Genomic DNA, 17424 nt, shown 5'->3' on the forward strand with positions numbered 1-17424 from the left:
GCACAAGGTGAAGCAACAAGTGCTGATACAGAAGCTGCAGCAAGTTATCCAGAAGATCTAGCCAAGATAATTAATAAAGATTGCTACGCTAAACATTAAATTTTCAATGTAGATGAAACAGCTTTATTATATTGGAAGAAGATGCTGTCTAGGACATTCATAGCTAGAGAAGAGAACTTAATGCCTGACTTCAAAACTTGAAAAGATAAGCTGCTTCTCTTGTTGGTGGATAATGCAGCTGGTGACTTTAAGTTGAAACCAATGTTCATTTGTTATTTCAAAAATCCTCGGCCCCTTAAAATTATGCTAAAACTACTCTGCCTGTGCTCTATAGGTAAAACAACAAAGCCTGGATGACAATACATCTGTTTACAACATGGTTTACTGAATACTGTAAGCCCACTGTTGAGACCTAGTGCTCAGAAAAATGATTTATTTCAAAATATTACTGCTCATTGACAATGCACCTGGTCACCCAAGAGCTGTGATGGAGATATACAAGATTCATGTTGTTTTCATGCCTACTAACACAACATCCATTCTGCAGCCCTTGGAACAAGGAATGATTTTAACTTTCAAATCTTATTATTTAAGAAATACATTTTGTAAGGCTATAGCTGCCATAGATAGTGGTTCCTCTGAAGGATTTGGGTAAAGTAAACTGAAAATCTTTTGGAAAGGATTCACCATTCTTTATGCCATTAAGAACATTTGTGATTCATGGAAAGAGATAAAATATCAATATTCACAGGAGTTTGGAAGAAATTGATTCCAATCCTCATGGATGACTTTGAGTGGTTCAAGACTTCAGTGGAGGAAGTAACTGCAGATGTGGTGGAAATAACAAGAGAATTAAAATGAAACATGAGCCTAAAGATGTGACTGAATTGCTGCAATCCTGTGATAAAACTTTAAATGATGAGAAGTTGGTTCTTACTGATGAGCAAAGAAAGTGGTTTCTTGAAATGGAATCTACTCTTGGTGAAGATGCTATGAAGATTGTTGACATAACAAAAAAAAAAACAACAGCATTTAGAATATGACATAAACTTGGTTGTTAAAACAGTGGCAGGGTTTGAGAGAGTTGACTCCAATTTTGAAAGTGCTACTGTGGGTAAATGCTACAAACCGTGCTGCATGTTAGAGAGAAATTATTCATACAAGGAAGAGTCAATCAATGTGGCAAACTTCATTGTTGTCTTCTTTTAAGAACTTGCCTCAGCCACCTTGACTTTCACCAACCACCACCCTGAGCAGTCAGCAGCCATCAACAGCTGAAGGTTAGCATTTTTTGTCAATAAAGTACTTTTAACTAAGGCATGCTCATCGTGCTTTTGGACATAATGCTACTGCACACTTAATAGTCTGTAGTATAGTATAAACAACTTTTATATGCACTGGGAATCCAAAAAATTCAAGACATTGTTTGATTGCTATATGAGCTTGATTGCTATATTCTCTTTATTTTGTTGGTCTAGAACTGAACCCAGAATATCTCTGAGGAACGCCTGTAATGGCAAACTGATTCTAAAGTTTATGTGGGAAGGCAAGAGACTCTGAAAACACAACATAATACTGAAGAAGAAGAATAAAATCAGAAAACTGATACTATCTGATATCAAGACTTACTATAAACCACAGTAATCAAGAAAATGTGATATTGGTTTATGAATAGACACATAGACCAATGAAGCAGAATAAAGAGCACAGAAATTTACCCATGCACAGAGGCAACTGATCTTTGACAAAAGATCAAAGGTAGCGGAGAAAGGATGGCCTTTCCAACCAGTGGTGCTGGAACAACTGAACATCCACATGTAAAAAATTGAATATAGATTTTACACCTTTCCCCAAAACAAACTCAAAATGGATCATTGACCTAAATGTAAATGCCAAACTATTAAAATTTTAGAAGATAACATAGGAGAAATTCTAAGTGACCTTCGGTTTGGCAATGTTTTTTGAATATAACACCAAAAGCACAATATAGAAAAGAAAATAATTGATAAATTCTACCTTATTAAAATTAAAACTTCTGTTCTGCAAAATACACTGAAAAGAGAATGGAATGTCAAGCCACAGACTGAGACAACATATTTGAAAACATATCTGATAAAAGACTTGTAATCCAAAATATACAAAGAACCTTTAAAATAGCAACTCAAAAGTTGGTGCAAAGATCTAAACAGTCATCTCACAAAAGAAGTTGTGCAGATGGCAAATAAGCATATGAAAATATGCTCAGCTTCACATGGCATTAGGGAATTGCAAGTTAAAAAATTGAGAAACCACCTATTAGAATGGATACATCCAGAACACTGACAACACCAAATCCTGACAAAGTTGTAGAGCAACAATAACTTTCATTCATTGTTGGTGGTAATGCAAAATGGTTTAGCCACTTTGAAGATAGTTTGGTAGTTTCTTAAAAAGCTAACCATAGTCTTACCTTATGATCAGCAAAATTATACTCCCAGGTATTTAGTCAAATAAGTTGAAAATTAATGTCCACACAAAAACCAGCCCACACATGTTTATACTAGCTTTACTCATAATTGCCAAAAACTGGAAGCAACCAAGAAGTCTTCAATAGGTGAACAGGTAAGCAAACTGTGACACATCCATACAATGGAATATTGCTCAGTAATAAAAAGAAATGAGCTATCAAGTCATGAAAAGACATGGAGGAAATAAATTCATATTACTAAGTGAAGGAAAGCAGTCTGAAACGGCTACAAACTGTGTTTCGAACCATATGACATTCTAGAAAAGGCAAAACTATAGAGATATTAAAACCATCAGTCGTGTCCTAAGGAGAAGAGAGATGAATAGGTGCAACAAAGGATTTTCAGAGCAGTGAAACTAATTCTGTATGATACTGTAATACTATATGATATTATGCATTTGTCAAAATCCATAAAACTACAACACAAAGAGTGAACTCTGGTGTAAACTATCGATTTTAGTCAGTAATAGAGCAATACTGGCTCAACAATTGTAACAAATATCTAATACTAATTAAGATCTTAATACTGGGAGAAACTATGTGAGTGTGTATACTGGGGGGAGGGGGGGTGCAGTGAGAACTACTCATACTATCTGCTCAACTTTTCTGTAAACCTAAAATTGCTCTAAAAATAAAATCTACTAATTATTTTTAAAGCTGGATATATTCTTTTATTATTTCTGAAAAATTATCTAGAGCTTATTCTGGGTGTTCTGTTAGAAAGTGATACAACTGTGACTATAAAAGATAGTTTTATTTCTTTACAGAGCCTTATATCTTTTATTACCTTACAACTATAAGTAGTTGCACAATGTTATTGGATGGAGGTAGAGATAGCAGGTATTTTTTTGTTGTTTCACTTAACGATATTTTTTCCCAACACCTCATGTTACAGTGGTCATATTATATGTGAAATACATAATGAAGCTGTAATTTTTGTTTTTGTAGATGCCATTTTTCTGATTAAGTATCTTTCTTTGCTTTGATTCCTAGTTATCATAAATGGAGGTTAAATTTTCTTGAACGCATTTCTGTATCTGTTAAGGTGATCATATAAAGAACTTCCTTTAATACTCTATATTACTCTTAAGACAGAAGGGAGGCCAGCCCTGGTTTTCTAAGTTGGGTTGAATGACCATGGTTTACATTTCTCTTGCATCCTGTTCCTTCTCTTTCAAAACAGGCATCACATTTATATGATTGTTAAACTTCTCCACATGACTGTAAATTCCATGAGGATGGATGGAATCCCTATGCTTTATTTATTGTTATATCCCCAGTACCTAGCACTGTTCTTTGTCCAAACTGGTACTCAATAAAACATTGTTCAATTAGTTAATGAATGAATATGAACTAGCAGCAACTGCCACTCCAGATTGGAAGATACTCTCATCCCTTAAGCATGCTTCATTGAAGACAAGAAAGGATGATCCATTTGCATTGTTGCTAAAAAGATAGAAAGCTAAATGGTTGCTCTGATACCAAAAGTTAATTAATAATTCAAAGATATATTGTTTAAATTGCAGTTATTTATATACTTTATTATTTTATAATTTTTTAGATTATGAATACTTGCTAAAGAATGTTGTGTGTTAGAATACTCATCTGAAAGTCTTTCAGAATATTAGCATTCATTCAAGAAGCTGGAAGATCTAGTTTACAAAAGTGTTTCAAGAAATGTCTGTCTACAGGGTCTCCAAATGGACAATTTATTCTCTTCTCAATTGCAAGTTTTGTTTTTTTTATGTTAACATTACATCACTATATGTTACCATGTAGTCAATGTGCATAAGATCTCAAACAAAATGTCAAAATATATAGTTTTGAAAAATTGAAAATAAACAGTAATTAATCATTAGCTATTATACCTGTAAGTGATGTGTTTGTGCTGCCACTTCTGTCCTGTTAACGCATACCGCTTTCGACGAATATTAAATTTGGAGCTACCTCTTGTCTGGTCAGGTACACCACATCGAGGCTTCTTCATCCAGCTGCAAAAAGCAATATTTTCCAGTTATTTACCAACAACCCTAATCATTAATTTCAAAAAGAAATCCATTGAGAAGTTATGGCAGTGGTAATAAAAACAGGAAAACATAACGGAGAATTTTGTCAGTTTTCTTGCAATTTGAATCTAAGTATTGTAGAAAGCATATTTTTTTCAGGAATGATCAAGAATCACTAGTTTATAACTCATATCCTTTAGATAATTTTTCTCTCTAATTCATTTAGAGCTAACTGTAAACTAAGGTATTCTGATGCTTCTAACTAGAATCTGCTGTTAACAGATACATGACCTTGGGAAAGTCTCATTCAGAAAATGAGACTTTTAAAAATAAATTATCACTAAGGTCTCTTTCAGTTTTAACATTCAATAATTTTTAAAATCTATTACATGACCTAAACTCCAGGAAGCAAGAAGATATATGCTACTCTCTTCTAGCTTAAATAGAAGGAAATTGTTGTTTAGAATAACATTTGCCTTTCTCCACTTTTTTCTTCTTTACACTTTAAGCATTACCCCAATTTTCAAATAACAGCCATTCTCTTTGAACCTTTAATAGTAACTGAATTCACTGCGTAAGAAATTTTTTTCTGAATATAATGTTTAGTATGACACCAATAAAATTTAAATATTAACATTGGGAAAATAAAACACTGTTTTTGATATATTGATTTTTAATATTTATATAGACAGTTGTCTAAATTTTTTTCTAGAGAGTCTCATTTGACCATTGTCATGTTTTCTATGTTGTCTTGCTTCTTGTCTAAGGAGAAAGATTGACATGATTTTTATTAGTTTTTCTTTAGTGACTCAAAATGGCTTTATCATCCATTAGCCCATTTAATTTAACAATTACAGAACTAAAGCAGAATCTTCGTGGCGTTACATGCTTCAGAAAGTGGAAATGAGCAAAAGAATCAATTTTTGTTATATTTCATCAAAAATTTCTATACTCTTTAAATGGAAAATAATTGACTGCAGAGATGACTGTCTAAAGATGTCCATTTCATGAAAATGACTGAAATAGTTTACATGTTACAGGGAATAAATCAGCTAACTAGCTTTTATAAACATAAGAATAACATCATGCAACAATGAAAGCATGACTTTTACTTTTTAAGAAAGACAACACTTTTCTGATAAGCATTGTACGTTTCTCCTTTTTTATTCTGCTACCAGTAATAATGTAGACATTGCAGTTAACAGACTTAAACTCCATCCTAGTTTATGATGCATTGTAGAGTTACTTCAGGAAGTCACTCTTTCCCTTTATTAAAGTCTCCAAACCAAATGAGATGTCTTGTAAATGCTAATGCCTAGAAAGCTATTCAGACCTATGGAACTGAAGTCTCTGGAGCCAAGAATTGAGACCTTTTACTTTTAACTAAAACTCCCAAGACAATCTGAATTAGCGGTCCCCAACCTTTTGTGGCACCAGGGACTGGTTTCACGGAAGACAATTTTTCCACGGTGGGGGGTATGGTTCAGGTGGTAATGCGAGTGATAGGGAGCAATGGGGAGCGGCAGATGAAGCTTCGTTGGAAAGCCACCGCTCACCTCATGCTGTGCGGCTCTGTTCCTAACAGTCTGTGGCCTGGGGGGTTGGGGACCCCTGCTCTAAATCATTAAATTTGAGATATATTTCACTAGACTGTAAAACACTAAGGGGCAGGGGATCTACATACTCCCTGTACCTGTACAACCCCTAGAATTTAAAAGAGGTTTAATAAATAGGTGGATAGGGACATTTTTTAATGAAAACATATTTTTATTATATTATTATTTATTATAATATTATATATTATTTTTATTATATTCTGTAAGATCAAAAATTATAATATTTCTTAACCAAATACTTATTCTGACATCTCCCTGAAAGTGCTGTGAGAACAAATAATTATTAAATATGACTAAATTTACTTAATGTGGATGTGATTACACTTACAGTTAGCTAAAGAAAATATTGAAGTAAACACTCTAGGGAAAGAAATAATTTTGAAATGGATAGTGGGATAAAATTTGACAATTTGTATTTATCCTGATACATTATCAGAGGAAATATGTTTTCAATGAGGATATATTCTCTAAAATTACTTTAACAATACATAAAGTTAAAAGATGAAGACAGCCATTGAAAACATTTAAATTTATTAATGTAAATTTCCATTTTAAGTTGTGCATATGTTGGACCTAGTAAAAGTTTTCTAAATGAAACATTGCATCTTCCAAAGGACAGGGGTTTTAGGGATGAGTATTAGATTCTTATGCTGAAACATATCTCTGCTAAATTCCTTATGCATTTATTCAGCTTTTGCCGATTTCATATAATTTTTTCTTATGTTCCAACTATTTGTTTATATATTTACTCATTCTATCCTGATCCATTTATCTTACAATATTTTTAAGCTTTTATAATACGCTAAGAGATATATGAAAAAAAAAGTGTGTATAAAAAGATAAGGCAAGGGGCTCTTGCTGAGCTCCCAGTCTCATGTAAGACATTCATGATAAAAAAATAATAATAATACAAAATAATTAGTTAAGTGTTCTCACATCTCCATCTAGCTATCTTGTCATCATTTCTAATTTTACATGTAATTTAAAATTATGATTTTTCAGCTCCAAACTTGTACCAATTCTTCTGATACCTTTTCTCAGCCCAAAGCCTTTCTAATGCCTAAGCCAGGTATCCAGGTAACATCTTCCACTGATGCCTCTTCACATCCAATCAATCATGATGTAGTCTCTTCTACCTCTAAAACTTCTCTGTATCTTTCACTCTCACCAGTGCCTTCTCACTCCTAAAGATAAATCTTTTCAAAACACTGATGTGCTTACTACATGTTCTAAGTATGAAATGCTTTTATAGACAGAATCTTACTCAGGCATACTTAGCCAGGATGCCCCCCATCTCCCTGCTTCCCAAGATCCACACAAGTTCCTACAGAACCAAACCTCTTTCTGCCTTTGTTTACAGTGACCTCTGTCTGGAATACTTTGACCTCCTTGTTTACAGTGACAATCCTAATCCTCCTCATTATTCAACTCCCACATGTACAGTTTACCATCTCAACACAGCATGTATTATAGTGTATATTACAATGTGTACTTCTCTGTCTCTGTCTTCTACTAACCTGCGAGTCAAGCCAGAGAGCCTTGTATGGGACCGGTGTCCAGTGAAGCTTCCAGTGAAGAACATGAAGCAAACTGTCTTCATGTATTGTTTTTGCACATACCGATCTCCCCCACTATCCTATATGTTTCGTGAGGACTTTGTAACTCTTACAGCTCTGCACCTTGAACAAATGCTTACTATGCAGAGATGTGTGAAACTTTATATAAAATTAAATCATAATGTAGATGACTTAAGTGTAAGAAATAAACATAAGAACAGGCATAATGTAATATAAACTAGTAATTTAATTCAAAGAACACTTAATGAGGGTTGGTCAAGATAACTCTATGTTAACTTCACCGATATATGTACCCAAATATTCTGGCACAGAGATATTAGCAGGTATTAATTATCAAAATATGTAAAATCCCAAAAATATGATCAGAGCACATCGTGACACTGAATATGACACACAGTATCTGAACTAAATCTGTCCTTGGGATTTTTATGTGATTCCAAACGTTTGTTCTTTAATTTTATAAGCATTTGTTTCTTTCTCTTACAATTTTTAAAGTTCTCAGTGATATCAAGAATGGTCAGTGTTGCGCTTCTCTGGTGGCGCAGTGGTTGAGAATCTGCCTGCCAATGCAGGGCACACGGGTTCGAGCCCTGGTCTGGCAAGATCCCACAAGCTGCGGAGCAACTAGGCCAGTGAGCCACAACTACTGAGCCTGCGCGTCTGGAGCCTGTGCTCTGCAACAAGAGAGGCCGCAATAGTGAGAGGCCCGCGCACTGCGATGAAGAGTGGCCCCCGCTTGCCGCAACTAGAGAAAAGCCCTCGCACAGAAACAAAGACATAACACAGCCAAAAATAAATAAATAATTAAAAAAAAAAAAAAGGTCAGTGTTTACTAGAACTCATCAATGAATTAAATGCTGTCTAATACTAAATGTAAAATTGGCATGTTAATGTTGTTATTCAAGTAGAGTCTGGCAGTTCATTTCTAGTTATCATGCACCAAAATGTTAGTTCCATTCATGTATCAGTTTGATAAATCCCATGTTTACCTATACACAAGAGTGCAGAAGTAAAGAGTGCAATTTTACTTTTGCGTGAAATTGATTGATTGTCTCACCCAAGGTAATAACTACATCATATGAAAAGGAAAGGTGTCGAAGTGTGTGTGTGTGTGTGTGTTATTTTCAAGTCGTACTTTTTTGTGAAAGTATCGTTGCTAAAACACTTCTCTTTTCAGTGTGTCAACACACACTCATATACCTGTGCTTCTTTACTGACTCATTTGCTAAGAATTTTAAGTTGACATTCCAAAGCAAACAAAGACATGGGGAATGAGTACTGGGCTGGGGGGGTGGGCCAGTGAGCTGCAAGAGAGACATTTTGTAATTTCAAGTTGTAAGTCACGGCACCACCCCAAATTTCATAAATATAATACTGTTATTCAGTATTGGTTTAACTGTTTAGAATACAGAGCATTTTTAAACTAGTTTGGTGGATCATTAATGTCTGTTTAAATTAACTCAATTTAAAAATGAAAAATATCTAAAAATCAGTTCTCTTGTGAGGAGTTACATTATAAAAGTTGGAAGCAGGGATCCTAGAGCCAGACTGCCAGGGTTCCCATCCAGCTTCACTGACTCACAAGCCCTTTGCTATTAGTCAGTCTACTGTTTCTTTCTATTCCTTAGTTTCCTCTTCTATAAAATGAAATGATTGTACTATTATTGAGTTAATGTGAGGATTAAATTATTTAAATCATGTGAAATACTTAGAACAGGTCTTGGCAGATAGTAACTGCTATTATTATTAACTTATAATACTTAATATTATTTTTAAAATATCAGGAAGTAGTTATACTAGTAGTAGTAGAAGCAGCAGCAGCAGCATACAGATATCTATGTTTCTACATTTTTCAGTTCACTTTGACTTGTATGTTGACATAAAGCACTTTGTTATTCAAGACAGGGATATTCCTAGTATTTTGATAACAAATATGCCAACAGACACATACTCTGTTTTATGTAAATAAAGTAACCATAATCTACTAAGGAAGTTTGCAGTAATGTTAAAAGCCACCATATAGGAAACAGTATCCATTAGCTTCAGTTAAAAAAGAAATTAATTAGTTGGGCATTCATGTCAAACATATAGGGCTACCCATTGCATGACTCCAAGAGGTTCTTTCAAGTTGTAGTCCATGCCCCTGATGCCCCTATAGCGGGGCTGCAGGAAAGCAGCTCCCCAATAGAATAAGATGGGAATGCCACCCTTTGGGGTTGGGGCTGTGCCACACAGTGGCCCTGTGTACATATATCTACCTTTACCAAGGGAAAAAATACTCAAAAATATATATTTTGTGCCTTATGCATTAGTAATCATAGAAAAATATTCATCAGCATAATATATTAAACAGGTTTCTATCTTCCAAACTTTTCCAAGTTCTAATGAAAGGTAAGAGTAATACCTATGATTATAGTTGTCCCAAGAAATCTTTCTAGAAATTTTAAAATATGCTTATATTTATTACATTAAAAATCCTTAGGCTTTGCTTGTATTCAAGTTCAATAATCATGAAGAAGATTTTTCAAAGTAAATTAACTTAGGGCTCAAAATGTAGATAGGCTGATAGCTCACTCTGGTCCAGAGTTTCTTTTTTCTATCAACTCATTAACAGCCTGCATGGACACACATGTTATTCCCAAAGCTGAAACTGCAAAGTTAAAGTACTTAAAAACCCAAGCACAGAGAATAAGTGTATTAAGCCTCCATGATCTGCAATGTGAACAAAAGCTCTGTTAGAGTGTTACCTCTTTCTTAAGCTTTCACCTCTCACCTTTTACCTTTTGGAACAGGGCTGTAAAGACCCTGCTCATTTAACTGTTAACCAACCCTCTGTAGCTACCAAAATGTGGATTGACCCATGCTATAATGTTATAGCTTTGAGTACTATTGTTATGTTAAAAAATAACAAAGAAAAAACTTTAATTACTGATGGATCTATCTTTTATATCCAAATTAAAAATGAAGAGTCTTAACTTGATAATTTAGACTAAAGAAAAAAAATCATAGAACATCTGGATAAGTAAACCAAAAAGCTTGTAGTTCTTGATATATCTAAATAAATACTTGAATTCCAAAATCAGGAGTTCAAATATCACTACAGTTTCATAATAATTCTTTGAATAAAGCTACTTATTCAGTCTTAAAATAATTTTTAATTAAGACAAATTTCTGGGCATGATTTAAATAAATTAAACAGAATTACTAAGATCATCCAGTATATATGCACAAATGTATATATGTTTGTATGTATATACACACACACGTACACACACACACATATATATATGGAGAGAGAGAAAGAAAGAGAGAGAGATAAAAACAAAAAGAAAGATCACCTTACGAATCCCATCAAGTACGCTTCAGGGCATAACATTGTGCACACATAAAAAGATAAACTAAAATTTTAAAATACTTACTATTAATATTATAAAAACATATTAAACTCATTCTTATTATTGCCTTGTTATCCTTTTCCGTCCTTGCAAAATACTGCATTTTTATGCATAACATAGATTAATTCACTTATTAAGGAATTTAAGTGAGCTTGCTTACTAAAATTAGCTAAGTAACCAATAACTTAAAAGAACCATTGCAACATATGATAATTAGCTCATTTTGGGTGGAGACGGTATAAGTATTTACCACTACTATCTCTCCAATACCAATGTTAATTAATTCAAAAGCTATATAATATGCCACTTAAGGTAATAACCAAATTTGTTGCTTGAAAATGATTAATTTCTTCAATGTAATATAAGGATTATTATAATTGGCATCATTACTTTTAATTACCCAAGAATTATAGATTGAATCCATCAAATGTCTGTCTTCCAAAAAAGAATATAATTACTTAATTTAAAAACAATTGATTTCAACAATAGTCTAAAATTAGATAAATGTTTATGGCATCTGAAAATGAATCCTAAGACATTATTTTAATACTGATTAATAATTCTAGGTCTCTAATTTTACTACATATTTTATGTAATAAGACTTAGATGAAAAAATTCATACATTATAATTTGACTATGTAAAATAATAGAATGCAATTTCAGCATGGATTGTTACCACACATTCATTTAATATTACAGAAGCACAGAGAATTGCTTAAGTAGCATGATTATAGGGATTATACTTACAAAAATGGTACATAATTTGAGCTGAGTACCCTGAGCAACAGTACCCCAAGACTGGGGATACATCAGTAGAAAAAACAGACAGGAAGCAAATGAAGTTGCTTCTAGTGTGAAGCAGGGTTTCTAGTATGAATGACAATGAGAATGACACAGAAGACAGAGGAGGCATCACAGTCTAGGAAGGGAAAATGATGAGGGTTTAACAAGGCTTTAATGGGTTCACCTAGAAATAACTACCAAGTGTAACACTCTCTTTAAAGAGAAAGATACGTTTTTAATTTCAAAGTAACTGAGTTAGAACAAAACTCTTTTAAAGAAAAAAACAAAAAACAAGCAGAAAAACTGGTTGGTTTTAAATTTAAGGCTGCTTATTTAGTTGATCTTTTCTTTATAATGCTATAGCTCACAGAAATGTTACTTTAACACCTACACACTGACACAATCCTTTCTTCTGGTCTGGAATCTGAACCCTTGTATGCCAGGAAAAGACCCGTGTCTTTCTCTGCACCTCTGTATTGTTGCTAACCCCTTTCCACATGAAGGGTCCAAATAAATCCTGCACACATTCCTCTTCCATTATCTCCTGACAAAGACCTTTTTCTAGCTATTTTAGGAAATCAAACTTATCCTTCTTGAGTATTTTCAATGATTAGCAGGGGCTTTCAAAAGTGAGGGGAAACACAAATGACACCTTTTATAGGACCCCAATCTCTCAATTTTAGTATCTAGTAATAAGCATATTTAAAATAATTTGTTTCCCAAGTCACCATTTATTGTATTTTTAAAAACTGTGTCATAATTTGCAAAAAAGTGAATTAGAAGGTATCAGCTCTGCGTTAGGGAACAAGAAAGCTTGTCCAGAGCACTTTTTAAATTGTTGGGATAGAGAGTGTAATATAAATGGAGTTCTGTATTGTACACAGCAAAAAAACACAGGGCTTGCTGGAGGTTTTGCTTATTAATTTAGCACTATATTTATTTTGGATAAGAGGTATGTTATGACTTTAAATGAACTTTTGATAGTATACTATTAAGAGAGAATTGCAATGATTACAGGGCAGTAGATCCAAAATAGCAAAATTGTATTCCCAATATTAATAACAGTTTTCTCATTCTCACAGAATGCATTATATTAATTCTTCATTCTGTTTTCACAGACTCAAATCAAATTCAATATTTAAGTATCTCTTAAAAATGTTAGGAGAGGTAATGTATTTATTTATTTATTTATTTATTTATTTATTTATTTATTTATTTTAACATCTTTATTGGAGTATAATTGCTTTACAATGGCGTGTTAGTTTCTGCCTTACAACGAAGTGAATCTGTTATACATATACATATGTCCCCATATCTCTTCCCTCTTGCATCTTCCTCCCTCCCACCCTCCGTATCCCAATTTATTTTTTCAAACTGCTTGAAAACTGTTTAATCTTCAAGCCACTGTTATATGTTTTTTCTGTTTTGATGAAATAGTATGACTAACATCATACTTTAAGTATTAGAAGGCAAAATACAATTTTAAAATTATATATTAAATTAGTTTAACATGTAAGAATTAATTATATATGCCTGATTCCGGGTACTTCAGGTATTTAATAAAAATGTGTCATTTCTCAAAGGTACACAGCATGGTATAGTGGAAACTTCCCCAAATAAATGTCAAAAAATCTGGACTCTGAAGCTAGTCTGGACTTCACTTAGCCTTTGACTGTCAGGTTTTTACTTGAAAAAGTAGAGAGAAAAATGTATTCTTATCTTCCCTATTGTGTAGGTTTACTGTGTGTTGATCATTATAAATGCTGAAGTAGATTTACTTTTGAGTATCAAAGACTCAATGAACACAAATAATTATTCCCTGCACTAAAAGAATTAATCGTTTCCTCCTTTGTTGTCTAGAAACAATAATGCTGTTTCATAGTGTACTTGTGGTAAAACAATTTATGACTGTGTCTAGCTATACAGTTAACTTGAAGTTCCTTTGAAGAAGAGACGATGTCTTTTGAATCTGCATATGCCTCTTTCACAGATAAAATGCCCAGTAAAGAGTGATTGGTTGAATAAATAAATGAGCAAATGATTGATAAAAAAATAAATAAAATAACAAATATTATTAAAGAGTAGAAATAAGCCCTTTGTTACTAAAAGATTGAAAGCACAGACTTTTCAGTGAAAACTCTTCCCTTGATTTAACTAGTATGAGAATTGTCACTAGCAGAAAGCTAGTAAACTATTAACTGGCTCTCTGATTCCCTCCCCTTCAAAAACAGAGCCCTGATTTGCAGTTTCCTATTTTCCTCGGTTTCAATATTTTGACTTTGGTCAATTTCAGGTTACTGCTGTGATATCATTTAGGGAAAGAGATGTGCACACACTACTCCCTCCAGCCATACAATCCAGCTCCAGCACATCACTGATCACCACTCTTCTAGTAGTGGCTTCAGCTGTACATCTACTTTGACTCCCATTGTTGGTATTTTCTTTCCTATTTTGAAAATGTATTGTTCAAGTCCAGGTGAGTAAACTTAATTTTGTGTTTTAATTTTTTATGAAATCTCAGGGGAGTGGAGTTAACATAGGTTAAGTTCCAAAGAAACGTTCATGAGACAAATCATTCCATTTGTGGTTGGTGGAGTTCACTAAGGGTTTTTCAGACCACTTAGTTTGGCTCAAGAGCTGAGAAAGAAAGAGTGCAGATGCCATTACTTACTCAATTGTGTTTCGGTCCACTTTTCCTGTCATGTTAATGCCGTAGAACTGCTGCATGGCAGCTAAGGCAGACTGCATGGTCTCTGCAGAGCGCAGCACCGACATTCTGGGGTCAGTCGGTGGAAGGTAGCCGTACTTCTGTAACCAAACCTGCAATAACAAGTACAGCTCCTTTTAGATCAACGTCACAAATTAACAGTAATTTTATGGTAATTAATTTCTGTCTATAGTTGATTTTTAAACTTTATTTCCTCTTCTAAGGGCATATATTATTTAATTTTGTCTCTTTTTAACACATATTATGTAGTTTAGGTTATTTTAGTATAATTTCAGTGGTTGTTACAGATCTTTCTAACATACACACAAACTCTAATTGTAAAGAAAAAGATTAATCATTTGTCTCAAGCTTACACTGTATAGAGTACTATAGTAGATACTGGATAAAATCACAAATAAGATCATCCCTGCCCTCTAGGAACTCAACTTCCCAAAATGAAGATATTTTTTCAACAATATGGCCCCACTGAGACATCTATGCTGGAAGGGGAAGTTAATGTGCATATGCCATATCTGAAATGTCATTTTCCTGAATAATTAACCACTGACTACAGCTGTTACTAGTAGCATCATCACATGTAGACCAATTTTTCTATAATGACATTTGGGGTATAAATTCTATGCAACTGGTTTATCCAATTGGAGCTAGATATCTTCAAGGACAGGGAACTGTTTCTCATGTAAAGGATATCCTTTCATTTATTTACAGTGACTCACTTCAAACCAAATCATGTAAGTGACCAAACTTTTCACATACAGATAAAATCAGACTATTTAGTTGAGAATATTTGGCCCTCTCCTTAAGGATATCATGATTTTAATTCTGGTCTTCCCTAGGGAAGAGAGATTTGGGAGGATAGTGAGAGGAAGATATTGATGTTGAGCTCACACCCAGTCGTGATTACAGCCAAAATCAGAGTCATTTAAGGTTAGATTTTAAAAATAACCAAAACTTGGGTTATCTGGGGTGGTGGGGGGGGATCTCTACCAGAGAGCAGAGGCTTTCTAGTTTTACAATTCTATGCATTCATTTTAAATGCACAATCATATGTCCAGCTCATAGCCCATCCTGCTGTCCCTTACTTCAATCTTTCATAAGGCTCTAAGATTTCTTGAAGTGCAGTGAACTACCTGTCAAATTGAGAAAGGCCAGGTAATTCTGCCTTTGGCACAGAATAAAAGCTGTGCTATTTAATGGAAGGTATTCACTAGTATGTGTTTCCCCTCCCACCTGAGTCTATTTTTCATATAATGATCCTATGAAGATGTAGCTTTCTCCCAATACCTGATACACATCCATTATGACCTTACAATTAAAACACAAAAGAGTTATTTTCTCATTGAAAATAAACAGCAATTATAGAAGTTAAATTTCACCAAAAGAAACAGATATTAAACATATCAGCTTCTTAACATGTAAAACACAAGGTGGAATCTTTTGTGGTATTTCCAAGAAATTGATCCCCCAAAAGTGCAGCACAACCCCTTGAAAATAAGATAAAATATTTATTCTAAAACTATTTAAGGGATTAGCAAATGTATCACTGCCAGGAAGGTTTACTGTTGAAATTCCATCTAGTAAACTCATCTACCACATAGTGAAAACATGCCCAGACACTCCCTTCATCTAATCTATAATGAATAGGCTGCTAGGGAAGACATATATTCAGTAACCTAGTCAACAGTGGTACAGTCTGAAATAGATCTTTTTTTTTTTTTTTTTCCTGAATGAAGGAGACAAGATTTCACTGGCAATATATTATTTACTAGGAAATTCAATACCTATTGTCAACCAATTTCACCCAAATTAGATTTCATCGTGATTTTTAATAGTATACATGCACAAATATTCTGAAATTGAACTCTTTTTTTTTTTTTCCCATAACACTTTGTTTGCATCCATTTCTTACTTGCTATAGAGTAAGAAACCTTGTTGCTAGGTTACTCAAGGGTGCTAAGCTACTGTCAATCATGTTTGTGAGAACAGCAAAGAAAAAAATTGTTAATAAGCTCTATGATTTACATACAAATAGAGACTATAAAATATATGAATTTTAAGTGCATAATGAAAAAATAGCATGCTCTAAAAAATACGTATTTGATTTATGCCTTAGTCTTTCAAACAAATGAGTTAGAATTACATAAAAAGTGAATGGTGATTTTTCTCTAAGTTCTTTTTTATATTACGTCATTCATCATGAAAGGCTGTTTTTCCAAATGAATAAGAAGTGAATAACTATTTTTAATTGTAAAATATCAGAAAGGCTAGGGGATCTACCATTTTATGATCAAAGTCTGTTTCTTGGCTGACAAATCAATGTCAATAAGATTATGGGTCACTTTGAGTTGTCCATTCTTCATACCATTGTTATTTGTTAATCAAGAAATCTTTTCTGACATCATCAATAATTGACCAGGAATAATTCTCAATTAAAATTTGTAATGCATCTTTCCACAAAACAGTGGAAGATCAAGCATAACTATATTGGTGTCACATTAGAGTATGAAATCAGCAAGGCCTTAATAACATTTCTTATTGAAGCAAAGCCTGCTGTAGACAACCTCACTCTAGGTCAAGGTAAAAAGCAAGTGACTATACCTACAATGCTTTCAAGTAGTAATTTTATCTTCAGTGCTTTTATATATATATATATATATATATATATATATATATATATATATATATATATATATATATATATATAATATCCAATGTATAAAATACAGATGAAAACAAATATCTGCTTAAATAATTTTTTAATCACCAAGGGGATATCCTCTCTTGAGTTTGCTTTTGTTTTCTATTATTTCATT

At 33.3% G+C, this 17424-nt stretch overlaps 1 protein-coding gene across 1 annotated transcript in view; it reads right to left on the reverse strand.

The window, feature by feature from the left end:
* Positions 1-17424, reverse strand: part of MMP16 (matrix metallopeptidase 16) — a 332743-nt gene that overhangs the window by 166320 nt on the left and 148999 nt on the right. The window contains exons 2-3 of the mRNA XM_068525510.1: positions 14555-14703; positions 4375-4497 (exon numbers count right to left, since the gene is read on the reverse strand). Of these exons, the coding sequence (XP_068381611.1) occupies positions 4375-4497; positions 14555-14703 (272 nt within the window). The remainder of the gene's footprint in view (positions 1-4374; positions 4498-14554; positions 14704-17424) is intronic.

This window comes from Eschrichtius robustus, chromosome 17, assembly GCF_028021215.1.
Source record: "Eschrichtius robustus isolate mEscRob2 chromosome 17, mEscRob2.pri, whole genome shotgun sequence".
In the NCBI taxonomy this organism is placed as follows: domain Eukaryota; kingdom Metazoa; phylum Chordata; class Mammalia; order Artiodactyla; family Eschrichtiidae; genus Eschrichtius; species Eschrichtius robustus.